General features: G+C 51.4%; 1 protein-coding gene and 2 long non-coding RNA genes across 7 annotated transcripts in view; 1 reads left to right on the top strand and 2 right to left on the bottom strand.

Annotated features, from left to right (window-relative positions):
• Positions 1–2,526: 2,526 nt before the first annotated feature.
• Positions 2,527–8,351, bottom strand: LOC143653652 (uncharacterized). Of its 5 annotated transcripts, XM_077124793.1 has the most exons (4): positions 6,329–8,351; positions 5,368–5,544; positions 3,929–3,962; positions 2,527–3,669 (listed from the first exon to the last, which is right to left on the bottom strand). In XM_077124793.1, the coding sequence occupies exons 1-4, from the start codon at positions 6,355–6,357 to the stop codon at positions 3,601–3,603; spliced, it is 309 nt and encodes a 102-aa protein (XP_076980908.1). In that variant the 5' UTR covers positions 6,358–8,351; the 3' UTR covers positions 2,527–3,600. The 5 variants fall into 5 exon arrangements, 1 of the variants encoding a protein (XP_076980908.1); XR_013161448.1 differs by lacking the exons at positions 5,368–5,544; positions 6,329–8,351 and adding an exon at positions 4,071–4,623; XR_013161446.1 differs by having other exon boundaries at positions 2,527–4,182; positions 5,368–8,351.
• Positions 8,352–10,141: 1,790 nt separating this feature from the next.
• LOC143653654 (uncharacterized) lies at positions 10,142–14,500 on the bottom strand. Its single transcript, XR_013161449.1, has 2 exons — positions 11,296–14,500; positions 10,142–11,129 (listed from the first exon to the last, which is right to left on the bottom strand). It is a non-coding gene; the product is annotated as an uncharacterized LOC143653654 (long non-coding RNA).
• Positions 14,501–22,390: 7,890 nt separating this feature from the next.
• Positions 22,391–25,956, top strand: part of LOC143653655 (uncharacterized) — a 69,384-nt gene continuing 65,818 nt past the window's right edge. The window contains exon 1 of the long non-coding RNA XR_013161450.1: positions 22,391–22,745. This is a non-coding gene — a long non-coding RNA (uncharacterized LOC143653655). The remainder of the gene's footprint in view (positions 22,746–25,956) is intronic.

Here is a 25,956-nt window from a genome sequence, read left to right on the forward strand (position 1 = left end):
ATTCCCATTCAACTCCCCTCTTTAACCTGTGCAGGAACAGATGGGTCTTGGAGGATGACAGTAGGTTATTGTAATCTCAACTAGGGGATAACTCCAATTACAGCTGCTGTTCTGGATGTGGTATCATTGCTTGAGCAAATCAATACAACCCCTGGTACCTAGTATGCAGCTATTGATCTGGCAAATGCTTTTTGCTCAAGAGCTGTTAGTATGGACCACCAGAAACAGTTTGCATTCAGCTGGCAAGGTCAGCAATATACTTTCACTTTCTTACCTCAGGGGTATATCAACTGTCCAGCCTTATGTCATAATCTTGTCAGCAAAGAACTTGAACATTTCTCCCTCCCATAAGACATCACACTGGTCCATTATATTGATAATATCATGTTGATTGGACCTAGTGAGCAAGAAGTAGCACCTACTCTAGACTTATTGGTAAGGTATTTACATGTCAGAGGATGGGAAATAAATCCAACAAAAATACAGGGGCCTTTTCTGTCCAGCCAACACAACAAGCAAACTCACCACCATCCCCCTGTCTAGGTGGGACATGACTCCCTGGGGTGTGGACCTTCCTGGCAACATGGGACAGAAATCCTAGAATGAGCTGAGACTCAGCATCAAGGGATTGAGAAAACCTGCTGGACCAAAAGGGGAAAGAGTGAAATGAGACAAAATAAAATGTCAATGGCTGAGAAATTCCAAACAGTGTCAAGAGCTTATCCTGGAGGTTACTCTTACGCATTAAATAGATATCACCTTGTTGTTCAAGATGTAATGGAGAGGCTGGAGGGAACTGCCTGAAAATGTAGAGCTGTGTTCCAGTAGCCATGTTTCTTGATGATGATTGAACAATGATATAGCTTTCACAATGTGACTCTGTGAATGTGAAAACCTTGTGGTTGATGCTCCTTTTATCTACCACATCAACAGAAGAGTAGAACATATGGAATAAAAATAAATAATAGGGGGAACAAATGTTAAAATAAATTTAGATTGAAATGCTAGAGATCAATGAAAGGGAGGGGTAAGGGGCACGGTATGTATGAATTTTTTCTGTTCTTTTTATTTCTTTTTCTGAATACATGCAAATGTTCCAAGAAATTTTTATAATGATGAATATGCAACTATGTGATGATATTGTGAATTCCTGATTATATATGTACAATGGAATGATCAAAAATTAAGAATGTTTGCATTTGGTGCTTTTTTGGTATTTTAAAAAAAATTTTAATTAATAAAAAAATAAAAAATACAGGGGCCTTCCACCTCAGTGAAATTTCTAGGTGTCCAGTGGTGTAGGGCATGTCAAGATATCCCTTCTAAGGTGCAGGTTGAGTTGCTGCCTCTGGCCCCTGATACAACTGAAAAAGAGGCACAATGCCTAGTTGGTCTCTTTGGATTTTGGAGACAACATATTCCGCATTGGGTACTCCCATCATGGAAGGGGCAGCAATTTGTTCTAATTGGAATAGACACATACTCTGGGTATGGGCTTGTTTTCTCTGCACTCAGTGCTCCTGCCAAAACTACAATCTGTGGACTTACAGAATGCCTTATCCATCATCATGGTATTCCACACAGCATTGCTTCTGATCATGGAACCCACTTCACAGCAAACGAAGTGCAGGAATGGGCACATGTCCATGGAATTCTCTGGTCTTAACATGTTCTCCATCCTCCAGCTGGATTGATAGAATGGTGGAACGGCCTTTTGAAAACTCAATTATGGTGCTAACTAGGTGGCAATACCTTGCAGAGCTGGGGTGATGTTCTCCAGATGGCTGTGTATGCTCTGAATCAGCATCTGCTGAATGGTTCTGTTTCTCCCATAGCCAGGATCCATAAGTCCAGGAAACAAGAGATGGGAATGGGAGTGGCACCACTCACTATTACCCCTAGTGAGTCACTAGGAAAATTTTTGCTTCCTGTCCCTGTAGCCTTGAGCTCTACTGGTCTACAGAAGGCAGAGTGTTTCCACCAGGAGAAACAACAAGGCTTCCATTGAACTAGAATCTAAGACTGCCACTTGGTCACTTTGGACTACTCAAGCCCCTAGATCAACAAGCTAAGAAGGGGATTATTTTACTGGCTGGGGTGATTGACCTTGGCTAACGAGGGGAAATAGAACTGCAGCTACACAATGGAAGTAAATAAGAGATTTCCTGGAATATAGGAGATCCCATAGGGTATCTTTTAGTACTACCATGCTCTGTGATTAAAATCAATGGAAAAGTGCAGCAACCCAATCCAGGCAAGACTACCAATGGTTCTCAAACTTCAGGAATGAAGGTTTGGGTCACCCCACCAGGCAAAGAACCACAGCCAGCTCAAGTGCTTGCTGAGGGTAAAGGGAACATGGAATGGGTAGTGGAAGAAGGGAGTGATAAATATGAACTATGATCATGTGATCAATTACAGAAACGAGAACTTTAAGGCTGTTTTGTCCATGTTAAGGTATTTAAGTTGTAAGATATCAAGTTTAAGATGAATATTACCCAAGGACTTTCACTATATTCATCCAGTAGTACACAGGACAGCTGAGTATTGTTAGGTGAGGAAAAAAATGTGGCCATTGTTATTTTCTATTTAGAGATTAAATAGAAATAGTGGCTTCAGGTGATGCGTATAGCTGCCAAGTTGACAAGGGATGGACTGTCATGGTCAGGTTCATGTGTCAACTTGGCCAAGTGTACGTGTCTGGTCATCTGTTCAGGCAAGTGTTGGCCTGTCTGTTGCTATGAGGACATTTCATGGACTTAAATCACGATAACATCAGCTGCATCCACAGCTGATTGCATTTGTAATTAGCTAAGGGTAGTGTCTTCTGCAATGAGTGACATTTAATCTAATCTTTGAAAGTGTTTTACGGAGGATTCAGAAAGGACACTCTTTTTGCTTCAGTTGGCCAGCCTCTCCTGTGGAGCTTGTCCAGACCCTTCACTGGAGTTTCCAGCTTCACAGCCTGCCCTATGGATTTTAGACTCTTCCATTCCCACAGTTGTCCACCCAGCCTCTCCTGAGAGTTTGTTGTGGAACTTCATTGGAGTTACCAGCTTATGGCCTGCCCTATAGACCTTGGACTCTACATTCCCATGGTTATGTGAGTCAGTTTTATAAATTTTATATCTATGGATGTCTCCTGCTGATTCTGTTTCTCTAGAGAACACTGAAACAGGGAGGGATATGCGGGATTGGATTATTTCCCAAAATCTTTTGGGTTTTTTTTCACAGAGCAGTATTTTGCAAGAGATCCTGCACATTACAGCCCCTGGGGGTGGATGAAGACAAGGCTGTCAAGAGTGGCACAACCTGTGTCCAATATCCACAGGACCCCTGGGTGCTTTTTTTCTAGCAGGTGTAGTATAAATGCATCTCATGTAGGACAGCAACTCTCACCAGGTAATAAACTTGTTTAAATCAACAGCAACAAATGCCAACACCTCTTGACTATAAACCCAAACTCTCTGTGTCCAACTCAGCAAGCTTAAGAATCTTGGCTGCTTGATGCTTTATTTAGCCTTTGGGGGTAGGGCTTGCACATGGCAGCTGAGGGAGTACCCAGGAGCAGGAAGGGACCAGAGGCAGCATTCTGGAGAACTAGGAGTACGAGCAAGGACAATGACAGCAAGGCAGGCAGACTGGGAAGGCGACTTGCTCATGGCTGTCCTGCAGGGCAGAGAAGAGACAGATGGTCATGAAGAAGCCATTTGATTTGGGAACAGAGGCTGCAGTTTCCTTGGTCCATGTGCTGGGCTCAGGTCCCACCTGGACCCACATGGTGGGCCTTTGTGGATGCTTCTCAACTCCCTGGAGTGCTGGCCTCCAGTCTCAGTCCTGCTAGGTGATGAGATTTGGCCACAACCCTTTGGCAGAGGCTTCCCTGCCTTCCCCAGGAAGGCTTAAGTGTTCTGACCTCTGACCTTACCTTTCCTGGTCTCTTTTTCAGTCTGCTCACTTGCCTGCAACGAAATGAAGAAACATTGGGAGAAGGTGGGTTAGATGACCCAAGGAATACTCTAAGAATTTTTTCAATCTGGAAACATTCTCCAAGCTCTACCAGTGTGTACCTTTTTAAATCTTTCTTCTATGAATGTAGCTCCCTCAAGTATGACTGTTTTAAGTTCTTGAAGACTCCTGGGGTGGGCTCAGTCCCACTGGCTGCTTCCCCTTCAGTCAACACTAAAGGAAGGAGAGGCTGTTCCTAATCAGAGTGCCAGGGCCCCTTGGGTTCCTGTGCTCCTCAGAGAAAAAGGCCAGAGGCTGGGAAGAGTCACCCCACAAGGTGTCTGTGCAAACCTGTCAGGTGTCATTAGAGCAGATGCGCAGGTCGGGGCAGGCAGGGCTGGTGCTGGGGACTGGGGGGGATTGCAGTCAGGCTAATCCAACATGACGTGGTGGAGCTGGCCCAGTAAGGCTGGCCTCAGGCTAGGGACAGAGGGTTTGCTGCAGTGGGGTGAGTGCTCAGGGGCTCAGGCCCAGTTGAGGAGGTGAGGGGGCCTTGGATCCAGATCCCTGTAGGGGGCTGCCCTGCAGGCAGGTCTGCAAACCCCTGCCTCTGTGGACAAGCCTTCTCCTTGTGAAGACACTTTCATCCTGAGAAACCCTCTTCCTGGTTCCCCCCCCACCGACAGCTTCGCAGCCCCTCTGCACTCTGGCCTCCTGCCTGCAGGGCAGCCTGCTTTGAGGACCCTGGCCCTCAGCCAACTGCAGCCCATCAGCATCACCTCGGAATGCACCACCCCAGCCCAGCCCAGGCCATGGGTTCTCAACGGACCATGCAGGGGGCCCTCCTGCCTCTCCTCTAAGGCTCCATGGGCCCCCTTTGGAGGACCCCACCAGGCAGGTCCCACTCCTGCCCCTCTGTGCCTCCCTCCTCAGCTCCTGGGCAGTGGGACACGTTTGGGAATAACCAATCCTAGGTTGAGCCCAGCTCTGATGGAAATCCCATGGGCCCTACTTGGGCTGGCTGCCTGAGGATTCAGAGTGCCATGGCGCTGCATCCTGCCATGTACACTGCATCTTTTTCACTCCCCTGACCCCCACCCCTCATTCCTGTCGTGCCCCCCAACAACTCCACTGCCCAAGGAGACCTGCCCTCTTGTCCCTCAGGCCGCAGCATATCTCCCTTCTACTGTGATATATTTCATAGCTTCCTCCCTCCGTTCCTCCCCCTCCTCCCACCTCAATCTAATTATTCTCCCTTTGGGGAGTGGATCAGAGACGTCCCTCTCCTTCATTGCCCTGCCCGGTCTTTAACAAGCTCTTCCCTACCCCCAGGTGCTCCACCCTTCAGTGACCACAATGGACTGTTCAGTGGGATCTGTTCTCCACTCCTCTTCAGTGCCCTGGGCTCAGGAAACCCACCCGAGGGATTGCAGGCCCCCCAAGTCTAAAAAGGCTGTGCACTCTGCCAGGCAGAGGACAGGCAACCCGCAGCACTGAGAAGCCCACATCATGGGGAAGCCGAACTTCTTGAACTTATTTACTAGGTCCTCCACGAAATTATAAACTTCCATCCAGTTGTTGTTGATGCTGCCCGATCTGAAAAAAGAAAACATGGGCCAGGGAGATGAGGCACATGGGTCCAGCTCTCCCCCTCTTCCATCCTCTTCTCCAACAAGCCCCTCCCCTTCCCAGCACAGCCTTGGAGTGCAGCAGCCCTCAGGCACCAGGGTGCATGGCCCTGGCCAAGGGTTTTCATCATGGTGGACAGTGGAGCTGGAGTGGCCCTCTGACCCATTTGCCCAGGTTGGACGAGCCCCTGGACTTGGGACTTCCAGGGCTGAAACCAAGACAGTCCCAGGCAGACCAGGAGAGGTGGCCCCTAGGTGGGAGCTGTTTAGACAAGGAATCAGGGGGGATGTATTTCAGGGCAAATTCCCAGTGGATTCAGAGGAGCTGCCCTCTCATGGGTCTACCTCTCCTTGGTAATGACCATTCCCAGCTGTCGGCTCCTCTCTGGCCCTTTAAAGGTGTCTGTGATGGAGTGAGGGCGGGAGCTCTTCTGCATCAATTCCACCCTAAGTCCTTTGTAAGCTACAGCCCAGCTCTGCAGGTTACCCAGGTCTAATGCGGAAGTGCCTCTGCTGGACTCTTGCCTTCACGGGCTTCAGACACTGCCCAACCGGACCCCTTAGGTAGGATATCTACTGGGAGTCTGTTTCTGATCTACCAAGCAGTCCTCACTGCACCCCCAAGTTATGCCTTCTCCCTCCTAGTTCTAGGACCACCCCATGATTCCAACATTACTCTCATTTAACACACGAAATAACAGGATAAGGCAGGTTTGCTACAATTTTTAGAGCTAGCATGGATGTGAACCTACCTCCAACTGCAAGCCCCTGCTCTACTCATTGCCAGAGGTGCAAACACCCAGAGTGATGCCCCACCACCGGAAGTTTACTGGCAGCAATGCACTAGACTCTGGAAACATACCTACAATACAGATTTTACACTCAGCAGCGCCAAAGCTAATGTGCAAGGCCGCTTCTGTTCCTAACTAATGCTAACACTATTCACTCCCCTCTCATTACTCCATTTCTCTCTTTTTGCACCCTTCCCCTCGGGCGCAGGCTGAGCGGGTGCGCGGTGAGGGTGTGGAATGTCACGGAAGTGCACTACCAGGCAGTTGGCTGCGGGTGCCCCAAGCCAGCAGTTTTCCCCTGAGCGTGCGCTGAGCGGGTGTGGGTTCAGGGCGGAGCGTGTTTTGGTAGCCAGGAGGCTTGGCAGAGCCCAGCCCCTGGATTCCATTTGCGTGGCAGCGAGAAAGGGAGGGAAGATGGGGAGCTGTGCCCCCCGGCATGCTTCTGGCTGCTGCTGCTACTCCTGCCGCTGCAGCTGCCTGGCGCTGAGGGTAGAACCCAGGGTCTTGTTGGCGAAGGCAGGAGCGCTTTGGTAAAGGAGGCTGAGAAGGAAACCTGCAATTCCATCTTTGACCTGTATTTCATCCTAGATATGTAAGTAGCCAGTGGCATCTGGAGCTGGGACCCGGGGGAGGAAACGGTGCCCGTTGGCGATGGGCTGAGCAAGACGGAGCTCTGCAGGTGGAGCCCTGAGGCCCTCCCATCCTGGCGTGGGAACCCAGAGAACCTCTTTGTCTCTTGGGGGTTTATGGGCAGTCCCAGGTTCAGGCACAGCAGAGGTGCCCCTGGGAGCTCCTTGTTTCCTGAGGCAGAAAGAGTGTGCTAAGCTTTTCTCCAGATGCTTCTTCTATGGAGGGGAACAAAAACCATCATAGTGTTTCTGGAGGACTTCTGGCTCTCACCATCAAGTGGGGTGATTGGGTTGAATTCATATTTTATTAGACACTCGTTTCCACCTTTTGGCATTAGAAAAATAATGCTGCTGTGGATAATATAAAGGTATCTGGCGGAGTCCCTGTTTTCACTTTTTTGGATTCTATAGTTAGAAGTTGAATTGATGCACCGGTGATATGGCATATCTATATTTAACTTTTGGGGGACCACCATACTGTGGTGATCAGGTGCACGGTGATGGCTGGGTGTGTCTCGGTAACGCACTGCCAGGCAGTTGGCTGCGGGTGCCCCGAGCCAGCAGTTTCCCCCTTTGCATGCGCTGAGCGGGTGTGGGTTCAGGGCGGAGCATGTTTTGGTAGCCAGGAGGGCGTCGTGTGCTTTTGTCTATCTATATATAGGGATACATTTAGGTCCTGGGCCGCAGCAGAGCCCAGCCCCAGGATCCCATTTGCGGGGCAGCCAGAAAGGGAGGGAAGATGGGGAGCTGTGCCCCCGGGCATGCTTCTGGCTGCTGCTGCTGCTCCTGCCACTGCAGGCGCATGGCGCTGAGAGCAGAGCCAGGGTCTTGTTGGCGAAGGCAGGAGCGCTTTGGTAAAGGAGGCTGAGAAGGAAACCTGCAATTCCATCTTTGACCTGTATTTCATCCTAGATATGTAAGTAGCCAGTGGCATCTGGAGCTGGGACCCGGGGGAGGAAACGGTGCCCGTTGGCGATGGGCTGAGCAAGACGGAGCTCTGCAGATGGAGCCCTGAGGCCCTCCCATCCTGGCGTGGGGACCCAGAGAGCCTCTTTGTCTCTTGGGGGTTTATGGGCAGTCCCAGGTTCAGGCACAGCAGAGGTGCCCCTGGGAGCTCCTTGTTTCCTGAGGCAGAAAGAGTGTGCTAAGCTTTTCTCCAGATGCTTCTTCTATGGAGGGGAACAAAAACCATCATAGTGTTTCTGGAGGACTTCTCGCTCTCACCATCAAGTGGGGTGATTGGGTTGAATTCATATTTTATTAGACACTCGTTTCCACCTTTTGGCATTAGAAAAATAATGCTGCTGTGGATAATATAAAGGTACCTGGTGGAGTCCCTGTTTTCACTTTTTTGGATTCTAGTTAGAAGTTGAATTGATGCACCGGTGATATGGCATGTCTATATTTAACTTTTGGGGGACCACCATACTGTGGTGATCAGGGGCGCGGTGATGGCTGGGCGTGTCTCGGTAGCGCACTCCCAGGCAGTTGGCTGCGGGTGCCCCGAGCCAGCAGTTTCCCCCTGTGTGTGCCTTGAGCGGGTGTGGGGTCAGGGCGGAGCGTGTTTTGGTAGCCAGGAGGGCGTCGTGTGCTTTTGTCTATCTACATATAGGGATACATTTAGGTCCTGGGCCGCGGCAGAGCCCAGCCCCAGGATCCCATTTGCGGGGCAGCCAGAAAGGGAGGGAAGATGGGGAGCTGTGCCCCCCCGGCACCCTTCTGGCTGCTGCTGCTGCTCCTGCCACTGCAGCTGCCTGGCGCTGAGGGCAGACCCCAGGGTCTTTTCAGCAGAGGCAGGAGCGGTTTAAAGGAGGTTGAGGAGGAAATCTGCAATTCGGATTTCGACCTGTATTTCATCTTAGATATGTAAGTAGCCAGTGGCATCTGAAGCAGGGACCCGGGGGAGGAAAAGGTGCACGTTGGGGCTGGGCTGATAAGACGGAGCTCTGCAGGTGGAGCCCTGAGGCCCTTCCATCCTGGCCTGGGGACCCAGAGAGCCCCTTTGTCTCCTGGGGGTTCATGGGCAGTCCAAGTTCAGGCACAGCAGAGGTGCCCCTGGGAGCTCCTTGTTTCCTGAGGCAGAAAGAATGTGCTAGGCTTTTCTCCAGATGCTTCTTCTACGGAGGGAAACAAAAACCATCATAGTGTTTCTGGAGGACTTCTGGCCTCACCATCAAGTGGGGTGATTGGGTTGAATTCATATTTTATTAAGACACTTGTTTCCACCTTTTGGCGCTAGAAAAATAATGCTGCTGTGGATAATATAAAGGTACCTGGTGGAGTCCCTGTGTTCACTTTTTTGGATTCTATAGTTAGGAGTTGAATTGATGCACCGGTGATATGGCATTTCTATATTTAACTTTTGGCGGACACCATACTGTGGTGATCAGGTGCACGGTGATGGCTGGGCGTGTCTCGGTAGCGCACTGCCAGGCAGTTGGCTGCGGGTGCCCCGAGCCAGCAGTTTCCCCCTTTGCATGCGCTGAGCGGGTGTGGGTTCAGGGCGGAGGGTGTTTTGGTAGCCAGGAGGTGGTCGTGTGCTTTTGTCTATCTATCTATAGGGATACATTTAGGTCCTGGGCCACGGCAGAGCCCAGCCCGAGGATCCCATTTGCGTGGCAGCGAGAAAGGGAGGGAAGATGGGGAGCTGTGCCCCCGGGCATGCTTCTGGCTGCTGCTGCTGCTCCTGCCACTGCAGGCGCATGGCGCTGAGAGCAGACCCCAGGGTCTTGTTGGCGAAGGCAGGAGCGCTTTGGTGAAGGAGGCTGAGAAGGAAACCTGCAATTCCATCTTTGACCTGTATTTCATCCTAGATATGTAAGTAGCCAGTGGCATCTGGAGCTGGGACCCGGGGGAGGAAACGGTGCCCGTTGGGGATGGGCTGAGCAAGACGGAGCTCTGCAGGTGGAGCCCTGAGGCCCTCCCATCCTGGCGTGGGGACCCAGAGAGCCTCTTTGTCTCTTGGGGGTTTATGGGCAGTCCCAGGTTCAGGCACAGCAGAGGTGCCCCTGGGAGCTCCTTGTTTCCTGAGGCAGAAAGAGTGTGCTAAGCTTTTCTCCAGATGCTTCTTCTATGGAGGGGAACAAAAACCATCATAGTGTTTCTGGAGGACTTCTGGCTCTCACCATCAAGTGGGGTGATTGGGTTGAATTCATATTTTATTAGACACTCGTTTCCACCTTTTGGCATTAGAAAAATAATGCTGCTGTGGATAATATAAAGGTACCTGGTGGAGTCCCTGTTTTCACTTTTTTGGATTCTATAGTTAGAAGTTGAATTGATGCACCGGTGATATGGCATGTCTATATTTAACTTTTGGGGGACCACCATACTGTGGTGATCAGGGGCGCGGTGATGGCTGGGCGTGTCTCGGTAGCGCACTGCCAGGCAGTTGGCTGCGGGTGCCCCGAGCCAGCAGTTTCCCCCTGCGTGTGCGCTGAGCGGGTCTGCGGTCAGGGTGGAGCGTGTTTTGGTAGCCAGGAGGGCGTCGTGTGCTTTTGTCTATCTATATATAGGGATACATTTAGGTCCTGGGCCGCGGCAGAGCCCAGCCCCAGGATCCCATTTGCGGGGCAGCCAGAAAGGGAGGGAAGATGGGGAGCTGTGCCCCCGGGCATGCTTCTGGCTGCTGCTGCTGCTCCTGCCACTGCAGGCGCATGGCGCTGAGAGCAGACCCCAGGGTCTTGTTGGCGAAGGCAGGAGCGCTTTGGTAAAGGAGGCTGAGAAGGAAACCTGCAATTCCATCTTTGACCTGTATTTCATCCTAGATATGTAAGTAGCCAGTGGCATCTGGAGCTGGGACCCGGGGGAGGAAACGGTGCCCGTTGGCGATGGGCTGAGCAAGACGGAGCTCTGCAGGTGGAGCCCTGAGGCCCTCCCATCCTGGCGTGGGGACCCAGAGAGCCTCTTTGTCTCTTGGGGGTTTATGGGCAGTCCCAGGTTCAGGCACAGCAGAGGTGCCCCTGGGAGCTCCTTGTTTCCTGAGGCAGAAAGAGTGTGCTAAGCTTTTCTCCAGATGCTTCTTCTATGGAGGGGAACAAAAACCATCACAGTGTTTCTGGAGGACTTCTGGCTCTCACCATCAAGTGGGGTGATTGGGTTGAATTCATATTTTATTAGACACTCGTTTCCACCTTTTTTTTTTTTTTTTTTTTTTTTTTTAAACATTTTCTTGTTTTATTGTATTCTGTTTCTCCGTATTTGTTACATGGGCTGGGGCCGGGAATCGAACCGAGGTCCTCCGGCATAGCAGGCAAGCACTTTTCCCGCTGAGCCACCGCGGCCCGCCCTCGTTTCCACCTTTTGGCATTAGAAAAATAATGCTGCTGTGGATAATATAAAGGTACCTGGTGGAGTCCCTGTTTTCACTTTTATGGATTGTATAGTTAGAAGTTGAATTGATGCACCGGTGATATGGCATGTCTATATTTAACTTTTGGGGGACCACCATACTGTGGTGATCAGGGGCGCGGTGATGGCTGGGCATGTCTCGGTAGCGCACTCCCAGGCAGTTGGCTGCGGGTGCCCCGAGCCAGCAGTTTCCCCCTGTGTGTGCCTTGAGCGGGTGTGGGGTCAGGGCGGAGCGTGTTTTGGTAGCCAGGAGGGCGTCGTGTGCTTTTGTCTATCTACATATAGGGATACATTTAGGTCCTGGGCCGCGGCAGAGCCCAGCCCCAGGATCCCATTTGCGGGGCAGCCAGAAAGGGAGGGAAGATGGGGAGCTGTGCCCCCCCGGCACCCTTCTGGCTGCTGCTGCTGCTCCTGCCACTGCAGCTGCCTGGCGCTGAGGGCAGACCCCAGGGTCTTTTCAGCAGAGGCAGGAGCGGTTTAAAGGAGGTTGAGGAGGAAATCTGCAATTCGGATTTCGACCTGTATTTCATCTTAGATATGTAAGTAGCCAGTGGCATCTGAAGCAGGGACCCGGGGGAGGAAAAGGTGCACGTTGGGGACGGGCTGATAAGACGGAGCTCTGCAGGTGGAGCCCTGAGGCCCTCCCATCCTGGCCTGGGGACCCAGAGAGCCCCTTTGTCTCCTGGGGATTCACGGGTAGTCCCAGGTTCAGGCACAGCAGAGGTGCCCCTGCGAACTCCTTGTTTCCTGAGGCAGAAAGAATGCACTAGGCTTTTCTCCAGATGCTTCTTCTATGGAGGGGAACAAAAACCATCATAGTGTTTCTGGAGAACTTCTGGCTCTCACCATCAAGTGGGGTGATTGGGTTGAATTCATATTTTATTAAGACACTTGTTTCCACCTTTTGGCGCTAGAAAAATAATGCTGCTGTGGATAATATAAAGGTACCTGGTGGAGTCCCTGCTTTCACTTTTTTGGATTCTATAGTTAGGAGTTGAATTGATGCACCGGTGATATGGCATGTCTATATTTAACTTTTGGGGGACCACCATACTGTGGTGATCAGGTGCACGGTGATGGCTGGGTGTGTCTCGGTAGCGCACTGCCAGGCATGTGACTGCGGGTGCCCCGAGCCAGCAGTTTCCCCCTGCGTGTGCGCTGAGCGGGTGTGCGGTCAGGGTGGAGCATGTTTTGGTAGCCAGGAGGGCGTCGTGTGCTTTTGTCTATCTATATATAGGGATACATTTAGGTCCTGGGCCGCGGCAGAGCCCAGCCCCAGGATCCCATTTGCGGGGCAGCCAGAAAGGGAGGGAAGATGGGGAGCTGTGCCCCCCCATCACCCTTCTGGCTGCTGCTGCTGCTGTTGCCGCTGCAACTGCCTGGCGCTGAGGGCAGACCCCAGGGTCTTTTGGGCAGAGGCAGGAGTGCTTTAAAGGAGGCTGAGGAGCAAATGTGCAATTCGGATTCTGACCTTTATTTCATCCTAAATATGTAAGTAGCCGGTGGCATCTGAAGCAGGGACCCGGGGGAGTAAACGGTGCGCACCGGGGACAGGCTGAGCAAGACTGAGCTCTGCAGGTGGAGCCCTGAGGCCCTCCCATCCTGGCCTGGGGACCCAGAGAGCCCCTTTGTCTCCTGGGGGTTCATGGGCAGTCCAAGTTCAGGCACAGCAGAGGTGCCCCTGGGAGCTCCTTGTTTCCTGAGGCAGAAAGAATGTGCTAGGCTTTTCTCCAGATGCTTCTTCTACGGAGGGAAACAAAAACCATCATAGTGTTTCTGGAGGACTTCTGGCCTCACCATCAAGTGGGGTGATTGGGTTGAATTCATATTTTATTAAGACACTTGTTTCCACCTTTTGGCGCTAGAAAAATAATGCTGCTGTGGATAATATAAAGGTACCTGGTGGAGTCCCTGTGTTCACTTTTTTGGATTCTATAGTTAGGAGTTGAATTGATGCACCGGTGATATGGCATTTCTATATTTAACTTTTGGCGGACACCATACTGTGGTGATCAGGTGCACGGTGATGGCTGGGCGTGTCTCGGTAGCGCACTGCCAGGCAGTTGGCTGCGGGTGCCCCGAGCCAGCAGTTTCCCCCTTTGCATGCGCTGAGCGGGTGTGGGTTCAGGGCGGAGGGTGTTTTGGTAGCCAGGAGGTGGTCGTGTGCTTTTGTCTATCTATCTATAGGGATACATTTAGGTCCTGGGCCACGGCAGAGCCCAGCCCGAGGATCCCATTTGCGTGGCAGCGAGAAAGGGAGGGAAGATGGGGAGCTGTGCCCCCGGGCATGCTTCTGGCTGCTGCTGCTGCTCCTGCCACTGCAGGCGCATGGCGCTGAGAGCAGACCCCAGGGTCTTGTTGGCGAAGGCAGGAGCGCTTTGGTGAAGGAGGCTGAGAAGGAAACCTGCAATTCCATCTTTGACCTGTATTTCATCCTAGATATGTAAGTAGCCAGTGGCATCTGGAGCTGGGACCCGGGGGAGGAAACGGTGCCCGTTGGGGATGGGCTGAGCAAGACGGAGCTCTGCAGGTGGAGCCCTGAGGCCCTCCCATCCTGGCGTGGGGACCCAGAGAGCCTCTTTGTCTCTTGGGGGTTTATGGGCAGTCCCAGGTTCAGGCACAGCAGAGGTGCCCCTGGGAGCTCCTTGTTTCCTGAGGCAGAAAGAGTGTGCTAAGCTTTTCTCCAGATGCTTCTTCTATGGAGGGGAACAAAAACCATCATAGTGTTTCTGGAGGACTTCTGGCTCTCACCATCAAGTGGGGTGATTGGGTTGAATTCATATTTTATTAGACACTCGTTTCCACCTTTTGGCATTAGAAAAATAATGCTGCTGTGGATAATATAAAGGTACCTGGTGGAGTCCCTGTTTTCACTTTTTTGGATTCTATAGTTAGAAGTTGAATTGATGCACCGGTGATATGGCATGTCTATATTTAACTTTTGGGGAACCACCATACTGTGGTGATCAGGGGCGCGGTGATGGCTGGGCATGTCTCGGTAGCGCACTCCCAGGCAGTTGGCTGCGGGTGCCCCGAGCCAGCAGTTTCCCCCTGTGTGTGCCTTGAGCGGGTGTGGGGTCAGGGCGGAGCGTGTTTTGGTAGCTAGGAGGGCGTCGTGTGCTTTTGTCTATCTACATATAGGGATACATTTAGGTCCTGGGCCGCGGCAGCGCCCAGCCCCAGGATCCCATTTGCGGGGCAGCCAGAAAGGGAGGGAAGATGGGGAGCTGTGCCCCCCCGGTACCCTTCTGGCTGCTGGTGCTGCACCTGCAACTGCAGCTGCCTGGCGCTGAGGGCAGACCCCAGGGTCTTTTCAGCAGAGGCAGGAGCGGTTTAAAGGAGGTTGAGGAGGAAATCTGCAATTCGGATTTCGACCTGTATTTCATCTTAGATATGTAAGTAGCCAGTGGCATCTGAAGCAGGGACCCGGGGGAGGAAAAGGTGCACGTTGGGGACGGGCTGATAAGACGGAGCTCTGCAGGTGGAGCCCTGAGGCCCTCCGATCCTGGCCTGGGGACCCAGAGAGCCCCTTTGTCTTCTGGGGATTCACGGGTAGTCCCAGGTTCAGGCACAGCAGAGGTGCCCCTGCGAACTCCTTGTTTCCTGAGGCAGAAAGAATGCACTAGGCTTTTCTCCAGATGCTTCTTCTATGGAGGGGAACAAAAACCATCATAGTGTTTCTGGAGGACTTCTGGCTCTCACCATCAAGTGGGGTGATTGGGTTGAATTCATATTTTATTAGACGCTTGTTTCCACCTTTCGGCTCTAGAAAAATAATGCTGCTGTGGATAATATAAAGGTACCTGGTGGAGTCCCTGTTTTCACTTTTTTGGATTCTATAGTTAGGAGTTGAATTGATGCACCGGTGATATGGCATGTCTATATTTAACTTTTGGGGGACCACCATACTGTGGTGATCAGGTGCACGGTGATGGCTGGGTGTGTCTCGGTATCGCACTGCCAGGCAGTTGGCTGCGGGTGCCCCGAGCCAGCAGTTTCCCCCTGCGTGTGCGCTGAGCGGGTGTGCGGTCAGGGTGGAGCGTGTTTTGGTAGCCAGGAGGGCGTCGTGTGCTTTTGTCTATCTATATATAGGGATACATTTAGGTCCTGGGCCGCGGCAGAGCCCAGCCCCAGGATCCCATTTGCGGGGCAGCCAGAAAGGGAGGGAAGATGGGGAGCTGTGCCCCCCCATCACCCTTCTGGCTGCTGCTGCTGCTGTTGCCGCTGCAACTGCCTGGCGCTGAGGGCAGACCCCAGGGTCTTTTGGGCAGAGGCAGGAGTGCTTTAAAGGAGGCTGAGGAGCAAATGTGCAATTCGGATTCTGACCTTTATTTCATCCTAAATATGTAAGTAGCCGGTGGCATCTGAAGCAGGGACCCGGGGGAGTAAACGGTGCGCACCGGGGACAGGCTGAGCAAGACTGAGCTCTGCAGGTGGAGCCCTGAGGCCCTCCCATCCTGGCCTGGGGACCCAGAGAGCCCCTTTGTCTCCTGGGGGTTCATGGGCAGTCCAAGTTCAGGCACAGCAGAGGTGCCCCTGGGAGCTCCTTGTTTCCTGAGGCAGAAAGAATGTGCTAGGCTTTTCTCCAGATGCTTCTTCTACGGAGGGAAACAAAAACCATCATAGTGTTTCTGGAGGACTTCTGGCCTCACCATCAAGTGGGGTGATTGGGTTGAATTCATATTTTATTAAGACACTTGTTTCCACCTTTTGGCGCTAGAAAAATAATGCTGCTGTGGATAATATAAAGGTACCTGGTGGAGTCCCTGTGTTCACTTTTTTGGATTCTATAGTTAGGAGTTGAATTGATGCACCGGTGATATGGCATTTCTATATTTAACTTTTGGCGGACACCATACTGTGGTGATCAGGTGCACGGTGATGGCTGGGCGTGTCTCGGTAGCGCACTGCCAGGCAGTTGGCTGCGGGTGCCCCGAGCCAGCAGTTTCCCCCTTTGCATGCGCTGAGCGGGTGTGGGTTCAGGGCGGAGCGTGTTTTGGTAGCCAGGAGTGCGTCGTGTGCTTTTGTCTATCTATATATAGGGATACATTTAGGTCCTGGGCCGCGGCAGAGCCCAGCCCCAGGATCCCATTTGCGGGCCAGCCAGAAAGGGAGGGAAGATGGGGAGCTGTGCCCCCCCGGCACCCTTCTGGCTGCTGCTGCTGCTCCTGCCACTGCAGCTGCCTGGCACTGAAGACAGGCCCCAGGGTCTTTTTAGCAGAGGCAGGAGCGGTTTAAAGGAGGCTGAGGAAGAAACCTGCAATTCCATCTTTGACCTGTATTTCATCCTAGATATGTAAGTAGCCAGTGGCATCTGGAGCAGGGAACTGGGGGAGGAAACGGTGCGCGTTGGGGATGGGCTGAGCAAGACGGAGCTCTGCAGGTGAGCCCTGAGGCCCTCTGATCCTGGCCTGGCGACCCAGAGAGCCTCTTTGTCTCCTGGCGGTTCACGGGCAGTTCCAGGTTGAGCCGCACCAGAGGTGCCCCTCCGAACTCCTTGTTTCCTGAGGCAGAAAGAATTCGCTAGGCTTTTCTCCAGATGCTTCTTCTATGGAGGGGAACAAAAACCATCATAGTGTTTCTGGAGGACTTCTGGCTCTCACCATCAAGTGGGGTCATTAAGTTGAATTCATATTTTATTAGACACTCGTTTCCACCTTTCGGCTCTGGAATAATAATGCTGCTGTGGATAATGTAAAGGTATCTGGTGGAGTCCCTGTTTTCGCTTTTTTGGATTCTATAGTTAGAAGTTGAATTGATGCACCGGTGATATGGCATGTGTATATTTAACTTTTGGGGGACCACCATACTGTGGTGATCAGGTGTGCGGTGATGGCTGGGCATATCTCGGTAGCGCACTCCCAGGCAGTTGGCTGCAGGTGCCCCGAAACTGCTGGCTCATTGTTTGCACCTCTGGCAATGAGTAGAGCAGGGGCTTGCAGTTGGAGGCAGGTTCACATCCATGCAAACTCTAGAAATGTCGCAAACCTGCCTTAGACTCAGTTATTTCATGTGTTAAATGAGAGTAATGCTGGAATCATGGGATGGTCCTAGAATTAGGAGGAAGAAGGCATACCTTTTGGGTGCAGTGAGGAATGCTTGGCAGATCAGAAACAGACTCCCAATAGGTACCCTATCTAAGGGGTCAGGTTGGGCAGAGTCTGAAGCCCATGAAGGCAAGAGTTCAGCAGGGGCACTTCCACGTTAGACCTGGATAACCTGCAGAGCTGGGCTGTAGCTTACAAAGGACTTAGGGTGGAATTGATGCAGAAGAGTTCCCGCCCTCACCCCATCACAGACACCTTTAAAGGGCCAGAGAGGCACCGACAGCTGGGAATGGTCATTACTAAGGAGAGGGAGACCCATGAGAGGGCAGCCCTCAGAATCCACTGGGAATTTGCCCTGGAATACACCCGCACTGATTCCTTTTCTAAACAGCTCCCACCTAGGGACCATCTCTCCTGGTCTGCCTGGGACTGTCTTGGTTTTAGCCCTGGAAGTCCCAAGTCCAGGGGCTTGTCCAACCTGGGCAAACGGGTCAGAGGGCCACTCCAGCTCCACTGTCCACCATCATGAAAACCCTTGGCCAGGGCCATGCACCCTGGTGCCTGAGGGCTGCTGTACTCCAAGGCTGTGCTGGGGAGGGGAGGGGCTTGTTGGAGAAGAGGATGGAAGAGGGGGAGAGCTGGACCCATGTGCCTCATCTCCCTGGCCCATGTTTTTTTTTCAGATCAGGCAGCATCGACAACAACTGGATGGACGTTTACAACTTCATGGAGGACCTAGTGAAAAAGTTCAAGAAGTACGGCTTCCCCATGATGCGGGCTTCTCAGTGCTGCGGGTTGCCTGTCCTCTGCCTGGCAGAGTGCACAGCCTTTTTAGACTTGGGGGGCCTGCAATCCCTCGGGTGGGTTTCCTGAGCCCAGGGCACTGAAGAGGAGTGGAGAACGGATCCCACTGAACAGTCCATTGTGGTCACTGAGGGGTGGAGCACCTGGGGGTAGGGAAGAGCTTGTTAAAGACTGGGCAGGGCAATGAAGGAGAAGGACGTCTCTGACCCACTCCCCAAAGGGAGAATAATTAGATTGAGGTGGGAGGAGGGGGAGGAAAGGAGGGAGGAAGCTATGAAATATATCACAGTAGAAGGGAGATATACTGCGACCTGAGGGACAAGAGGGCAGGTCTTGATGTCACTGTAAGAGGTGACATAGGTATGGGTGTGTGCATGTATTTTGGGGTATTGGGTTTATGGATGGAGCAGATTGTCATCCTGGTACCCTCTCTTGAGTGAAAGCTCTTAAAATCCTTCACTAAAGGTGTGAGCATTACCCGCTTGGGATCGAGTCCCAAATGGAATAGATGGGGATGGGAGGAGGTGATTGGCCTGTGCCCCGGCCTGGCTGTTTGCTGGTGTCATTTCCAGCTGTGTGAATGACTTCTCATGAGTGCGTGCTTCGTCCCCAGCCTGAAGCTGAGGTTGTCATTTATTTTATATTCCAGAGAGGCCTCCACTCTCGTGCCGCTCACATCAGACAGGTAAGTGCCATCTTACCTTTTCAAGGCAGATCTGGAGGCCAGTGCAGAAGCAGGGGGAATGGGGCTTGCAGAGCTGCTGATCCATGAAAGGTCTCCAGGCACTCAGGGACACAAGGGCCTGGAGCCCAATCTGGGTCTTTTTCTCTTTCTATAAATGGAGCTGCTACTTCCATACAACCAATAAGATAATGAATGGCTGGCTGGAGGATGAAGAACACACAGGGACCGCTGCCCTGAGAAGCCAAGCATCCCTGTTGCTGCCCTCAATGGAAAACAGATCCCTTCCAGCTCACCGCTCTATTTCTAACTCAGGGGCCCTGCAGGCGTGACTGGTAGAGTCCTGTGTCTGCACTCTAGCTGCAAGGGAGTCTGGGAAAGCAAATTGGGGCTGCCAGCTTGGAGAGGCAGGACCTATTCACGTGGGAAATTTTCCAAATGGAGGGAGCATGCTCAAAAGATGCTGGGCAGCTTCAAACATAACAAAGGTACACCACAAGTCTAAATGTACCCACAGAAGAGAAAGAAACAATGGTGCCTTCATAATAGAATATCATGTGACAGTCTTATAAGCCTGCTTTGAAGGACATTTCATAGCATGGAAAATGCTCAAAACAGTATATGAAAAGATACACAAGACCATATTTCCAGGATGGCCTCAAATTTTTTCAAATATGAAGAGAGGAAGATGGCCTTGAAGTTAAGGCAGGAGTCTATTCAGGCTCTCTGAGAAGCAGATGCCAGATGGGATTACACATATAGGAGGTTTATTAGGAGAGAGGTCTGTGAATGATAAAGAAGGAGGGAGCAGGAGGCGGCCAGGATGCCTTGTGACTGCAGGTGGGTCTGGGTCCCGCAAAGCGAGAGAAGCAAGGGGGTACTGAATGGAAAGCCTCAGACTGCAGCGCAGTTCCGAGAAAATCTCAACCAGGCCGACAGAGATGCCCCCAGCAGAAATGGCTCTTTTGAAGAGCCCACATTTGGCAGGCGTGTGCCGGCATGCTACCACCTCTGCATGCCCAGTTGTTGCCTGGACACAGCCCAGGCCAAGTGTCTCCTTGGGGTTCCTGGGGAATGGGGGTGCTGCAGTCATTGGATGCAGTCATGATATGGGGGGCTCCATTGCCTCGAAGTGGCACCTCCTCATGTCCACTAAGGCATGTCGGGGACACGGGGGTGGGACCAGGGCAGTGGTTTTCAAGCTGTGCTGTTTTGCACACACGAAGTATCTTATACACAACATTGGTTACCGCAACTGCCCAAGTAGCCCATTTGCTGCTCTTTGAGTCCTTTATCACTGGGAAAAATTGCATGCACGTGCCATGTATGGAAATTACCAGTGTACAGCCAACAAATCATAAAGTGAGCGTCTCATAACTGGCATTTGGGTCAAGAGCTAAGGCAGGGAGCCTTAGCAGAATTGCTTCCTTTCTTCCCGTAATGGATTTACCACCGCAGTATCTACTCTCTTTCTCCATCCATCACTTTTTAAGATTCAGTTTGTAACTGAAAATTTGCCTTAAGGCAGGGTTGGAGAGGGGGGTGGGGGTAGGAGAGCGTGGATGCCAAAAACATTAAAGCTCTTTTCGTCTTTAAGGATTCAAAGCGTTGGTGCTTTAGAAACGTCAGGGTTAGTTATCTGGAAAACCAGCCCTCTCATGATCTTGATTTTCATTAACTCAGTTTTTGCCTTCCCATGGTAACCCATCTCTGGGGAGGGTTTCTTCTGTCAGGCATACTCCAAAGCCCCTGACTGTGGGCTTTACTCAGAGCCCTCTTAGAATAAGCCAGATCCTAAAATGTCAGTGCTTAAAGAAAGGAAAACTGGAGATTATCTCATCCCAGCCTCCCAAAGTCAGGACAAGGAAAATGAGACTTACAGAGATAAAGGGAATTGGCTCACGGACAGTCTCAGAGCCCTTTGCAGAGCGCTTCTGTGCCTGTGTGGGAGACTCAGCCTCCCCGACACCCAGACTGCCTGCAGGGTTTGTAGGGTCAGCTGCAGGACGCAGCCTCCCTACCCCTCATCACATTTCTACCATTTTCTACCTCCCTTAACAGAGGTTTAAGGGAGGGCGTAAGGGCGAGTTTCTCTGGCTACCCGGCATTGAAGCACAACACATCATCAGAGATTCTCAACAACTGCAGGGGGGAGGCCCTCAGGAAGCACTGGTAACAATAACAGTTATATGGCCCTTACTATGTGCTGGGCACTTTCCTAAGTACTTGACATAGGTTAGCTTAGTCTTCATTCCAACCCTATTTGTGTAAGTACTGGTAACCCATTTACAGACAGGGAGACTGAGGCACAGAGAAGTAACTTGCCTAAGGTCATACAGCTAATCAGTGGCAGCGCCAGAGTCTACGCTTCCAAATGTCCCCCCAGAACACATGTCCCCCCAAGCCAAGCCTGGATGACCATGCCAAGCCCAGGAGGGGGACAAGTGTCTGAAGAGCCGGCAGGTGTGCCGACCCAGCAAGGAAGTGGGCATGGGAGGATAGAGGAAACTGACCGGAGCATGGAGCCCCTCCTTCGAGCTTGGCCAGCCTTCAGTGAGGCCAAGCAGGAGACATCCTCCAGGGCAGGAAACTGCCTTTCCAGCTTCTATTGGCCCTGCCCAGGGGGCAGTAGGGACCTCGGGGTGCTCTCTGGGTGGGCTGGCTGGTGCCATGGCTGCAGGCCTGAGACTGCCAGCCTTGCCTGTGTCCACCTCCACCATGGGGGCATGAGAGGCCAAGGGGGAAGGGCCACCCTGTACTCCACAGTAACCCCACACACTGCAAATTGTGGCCCCATCAGTGGCCTGCAGACAGGGTCATCTGCTAATCAGGACAATGCCTTAGGCACTGCAGATGTCTTCTTGTGAGGGTCCCTTCGCTTTCAGCCACTCACAGAGCACTGTGGCCTCCTACCCGCCCTGCCCCGGTGTCTGTTGGAAGCCAGAGCGAGCCATTTCCCGAGTGGATAACTTTCACTGTGGGAGAGGCAGGTGCCGTAAACATCTTCTTCTGAACTGTTTTCAGGGAAATTAGAATTTAACCTGCATGAACTGTTAAAAAAATATACATATATATTTGTATAGTACTAGTTTGCCTGGGGGAGTAGATTTTTTTTTTTTTTTTAGTGTTTCACCAACAAAGCTGCGATTTTCAAGGGTCCTGCTGCTTCTGTGTGCATGCAGGTGGGAGCCTGAGCCAGAGCCCTGCACTTCCAGGAGAATATCTAGAGAAGCCCGTCCTAGTTGCATCAGCGGGGAATGAGGGGCTGCTTTGCCCTGTGCATGGATAAAAGGCCTTGGACCAAGCTCCCAGCTCAGGGGATGGAGTGTTTCTGTGCACCTCCCTCCCCTGTTTGTTCTTAAGCCTTAGGCCTCTGTGTACAAAGGCTCCCAGGGAGAGTTCATGAATAGGTGCCTGGCCTGGCCAGGCCAGTGAGCCTAGAGGCCAAGACAGAGCAGCTGCGCATAAGCAGAATCACAGTAGCCCCTTGAGACCCATGCAGGCATCTGAACCATCAAGAACACCATCCTATTCTTGAGGACAAGAGCACTTCTCCCTGCTCAGGGTCCGTGACTGACCATTATGCTGTACAGAAGCAGCAGAATCAATGATAGCTGAAAACCCACAGCCATGGTGTAGGGTGGTTCCCACATAGCTGCTTCCTTCCTGAGCCCCTTGAACATCCTCTGAGGATGCCCCACCCTGAATAGCAAGGCCAGACTGGAACACAGCACGGGATCTTCCTCACAAGCCTGTGCCTTGTCCTTGCAGAGGAATATCAAGTGGTGGTCCTGCTGATCTTGAATTTGCAAATAACTCTTTCTTCAATGCATTCAAAAAGCCATTTCCTTGAACCAAGTTCGAAGGTAAGTACCAGTCTCGAGACTTCTGAATCCCGAATCACCCCATGCAGGGCTGCATTGCCTCTGTAACAGCCACTTCTTCCCAGCCCTTGCTGGCTACTTGTTGTGGGGTTGGAGGCGAGCAGGGGACAGACCAGGCTGGGGGGACTGGCCGCCCCTCACCTCATCTGTAAAGTGGGGAGTCTGCAAACTCCAGTGAGCATCTGGGAGCAGGGCTGAGCTGTCGGCCGAGGTGGGTGCAGGGGCTGGGCTGCCCTCACCGGGCGTCGTCCCCGAGAGCCGAGGACAGATGTGCAGCGCGCTGGCTGGTGGGAATCGTCGGCAGCCAGCCTGGGGCTCTGTGCCTTGCCTGGTTAGTGGCAGGTCTGGGAAAGGTCTGTTTGTCCTGAATTGAGGGAAGGAGCCCCTGCCAGGCCTGGGCTTCAGAATCAGAGGCTCAGACCCCATTGAGCCTTCCCTTCTGAACCTCAGTTTTCTTGCCTGTGAAATGGGCCTGGGGGGTGTTGCACTAACTAAGCAACAGCATGTATGTGGATCACGTGGTGCACACAAGGTCTTAATAATTGTGTGAAAATTTAAGGGGAAACCTGTGAGTTGGAAGTCCTCAGGCATCAGGCAGGCCCTGTGGATGGTGAGGGGCCTGAGGAGGCTGAACGTCCAGTGTGAGACCACGTCTGCTTGTTTTAGGGCACAACCAAAACAGCTCTTGCTGGTCAGCTTGCCACCAAGAAAACATCTTGAAATTGGAATTTGGAGGTTGGGGTTTGCTGGAATTATTTGGGGGCTATTGGTGCTACATTGCTTATGCCTCTTTCAGCCTGTCACCCTTTCTGCCCCCTCACCTCTGCCACACTCTCTTGTTTCCCCTTCTTTAGTTTCTTACGCTTGCTTCTTGGTAAAGCCATTCCAGACAGAAAGAGCTGCACGAGAAAAGTCAGGCAAGCTTCCCTGTGGAGCCACAATGCCTTCCTTGGACAAGTTTTCCTAGCTCTAACAAAGCTGCATTAGAAAGACAGCACCCTCCTACCAATAGCTGAGATTTTTATGGGTCAGAAAGGATTTGCCAAATATTAGGCTGCATTCTGGAAAAAGAAGTTTGGATATCTTTTTGGGCCAGGTCTGCCTTCCCCTTCTACACAATTTATGCAAACTCCTCAAGTATTTAGGGTTCAGATACAGTCCTACCCATTCCAAGAGGGTTTCCCCAACTATCCCTCTTCTCATAAGGCTTTTTCCATGAACTGCTGTCTTCAGTCATGTCTGCCATTTTGGAGGGAACTCAAGCGGAGTTGGGGGAGGTAAAGGGATATTCACTTATCAAGTTGGATGAGTCGAACACTCTCTGGAAAACAATGGGTGACAAATGTCACAGCCAGTTCTCCCCCACCTCTGGATTGCTCATTCTTATACCCAACTGACTGCCTTACTATAGTTTCACCTCTATCACTTTTCCTTGTGATCATTACATTCTTCAAAAGGAGGAACCAAGTCATCTCTTGCATCCGTTTGATATCTCACACAGAGTTGGGTGAGCCAGAGGTTACAAACAAATACATGTTGAATGAATGAATAAATGAATGCTTCTCATTACTCTCTGAGCCTTCCCCAGCCTTAAAGTCCCAGGCATCAGTTGAGCATCTCATAATCCATAGCTCTTCCATTACCTCCAGTGCCAAATGCTTAAAATTCTCCTTTTATTTTCTGCTTCAAATCTACCCCCTTTCTTGACCTTCAAATTTCTCATAATGATATAGTCACTCTAATACTCAGCAGAAATCTCAGTCATCTTGGAATCCCTCCCTTTTTGGTCCCTAAGTCACCAAAGCCCCCTGAGTTAGTTGTTTCCCTTTACAGCGTCACAGCTACAACCCAGGTGTAGGTCCCTTATCATCCAAGGCTGGACACTTGTGGAAAAGCCTTCTACTTCTTTGTCTTATACAATAAAGCTAAGTTTCCTAAAATAATTCTTTACTCAAGCCACTCAACTACATTTTAAAAATACAAACTTCCATGTCTCCTGTAACTAGGGAAATGCAACTTGGACACCTTAGGATGCATTCAAGCCCTCTGCAATCTGACCTTTAGCTAGTGAACTTGCTATTGCTAGCCTCTCTACCTGCATTTTTTTAAACTTCCCGCTCCAACTGGATTGTTTGTTCACTGTATCCCCAACAGGTGTCAGGCTTTCGTGATTCTTCATTTGTCCTGCCACAAGAACCTTTTTCTTCTATCCAAATCCTGCCCTTTCTGTAAGGTGCAGCCAAGCTCAAGTCTCCTCTCTGCGACACCTTCGCCAGCTATTTCCAAAGACCACAGGCTATTTATCCTTGAACCTCTTAAAATCCATCCTTCAGTGCCCCGCATTCCCAAGCCCTGGGCTTTATATGTGTAATTTTGTATTATTTTTTCTTAAAGAAGATCTCCCCATTGTCTAAACTTCAAAAGCCCACATAAAACCAGAATCCACCCCTGCTCTTGATCAACTGTATCTCTATTTACTGTTTAACTGATCTGTGGGGCTAAATTTGCTTATGGGTGTTTTGTTTACAGTAAAACTGGATTGGAACCATTCATTCTCAAGGCTCACCCTTAGTCTCCTGTTTCTTTGACTTTTATTTGTATCAAATCACAGAGATTGAACATGCATTTTTGTGCCAAACAAGTTTCTGGAGAGAGAGGCAGGGAAAATTGTGCCCTTGGCGACAAGGTGTGTATTTTTGGATTAAGTACAAACGACTGTAAAGGGAGGCAAGGAAAGGTAAGTTCTGTAAGCACAAACGAAGTGCTGTGGGGGGTTAAAGAGGAAGAAATGAGTCCCGGGCCTGTCATTTTACCTACAATATCCCCACATCCCAGCAAGGAGTCTGAGTTTTCCTGGCCTCTGCAGGCAGTGAGGATGTGACACTGCCAAAGGTTTGTTGAGGGAGGGAGGGGCCTCCAAGTGAAGGCCCACCAACGGTCAGTTATCGGGTCTCAGGACTGGATCGTACAGGCCAATGCCTCTTACTGGGGCCTGGCCCATTTCCCCCATTTCCCCATCACGGGGCAGGAGGTATTCCCCAGGTTCTCTTCCTGCCGGCCAGCTCCTTCCCACTAACTTGTGGTGGGAAAAGACGTCAATGTGATGACATGAGAGTGATTCCCAGTCTAACTTACCAACGTGTGCTTTTAAGAGAGCACTTACTGCTTTCATTTTTGTTTTGAAATCCCCACC

This window comes from Tamandua tetradactyla, chromosome 13 (assembly GCF_023851605.1).
Source record: "Tamandua tetradactyla isolate mTamTet1 chromosome 13, mTamTet1.pri, whole genome shotgun sequence".
Taxonomy (NCBI): Eukaryota; Metazoa; Chordata; class Mammalia; order Pilosa; family Myrmecophagidae; genus Tamandua; species Tamandua tetradactyla.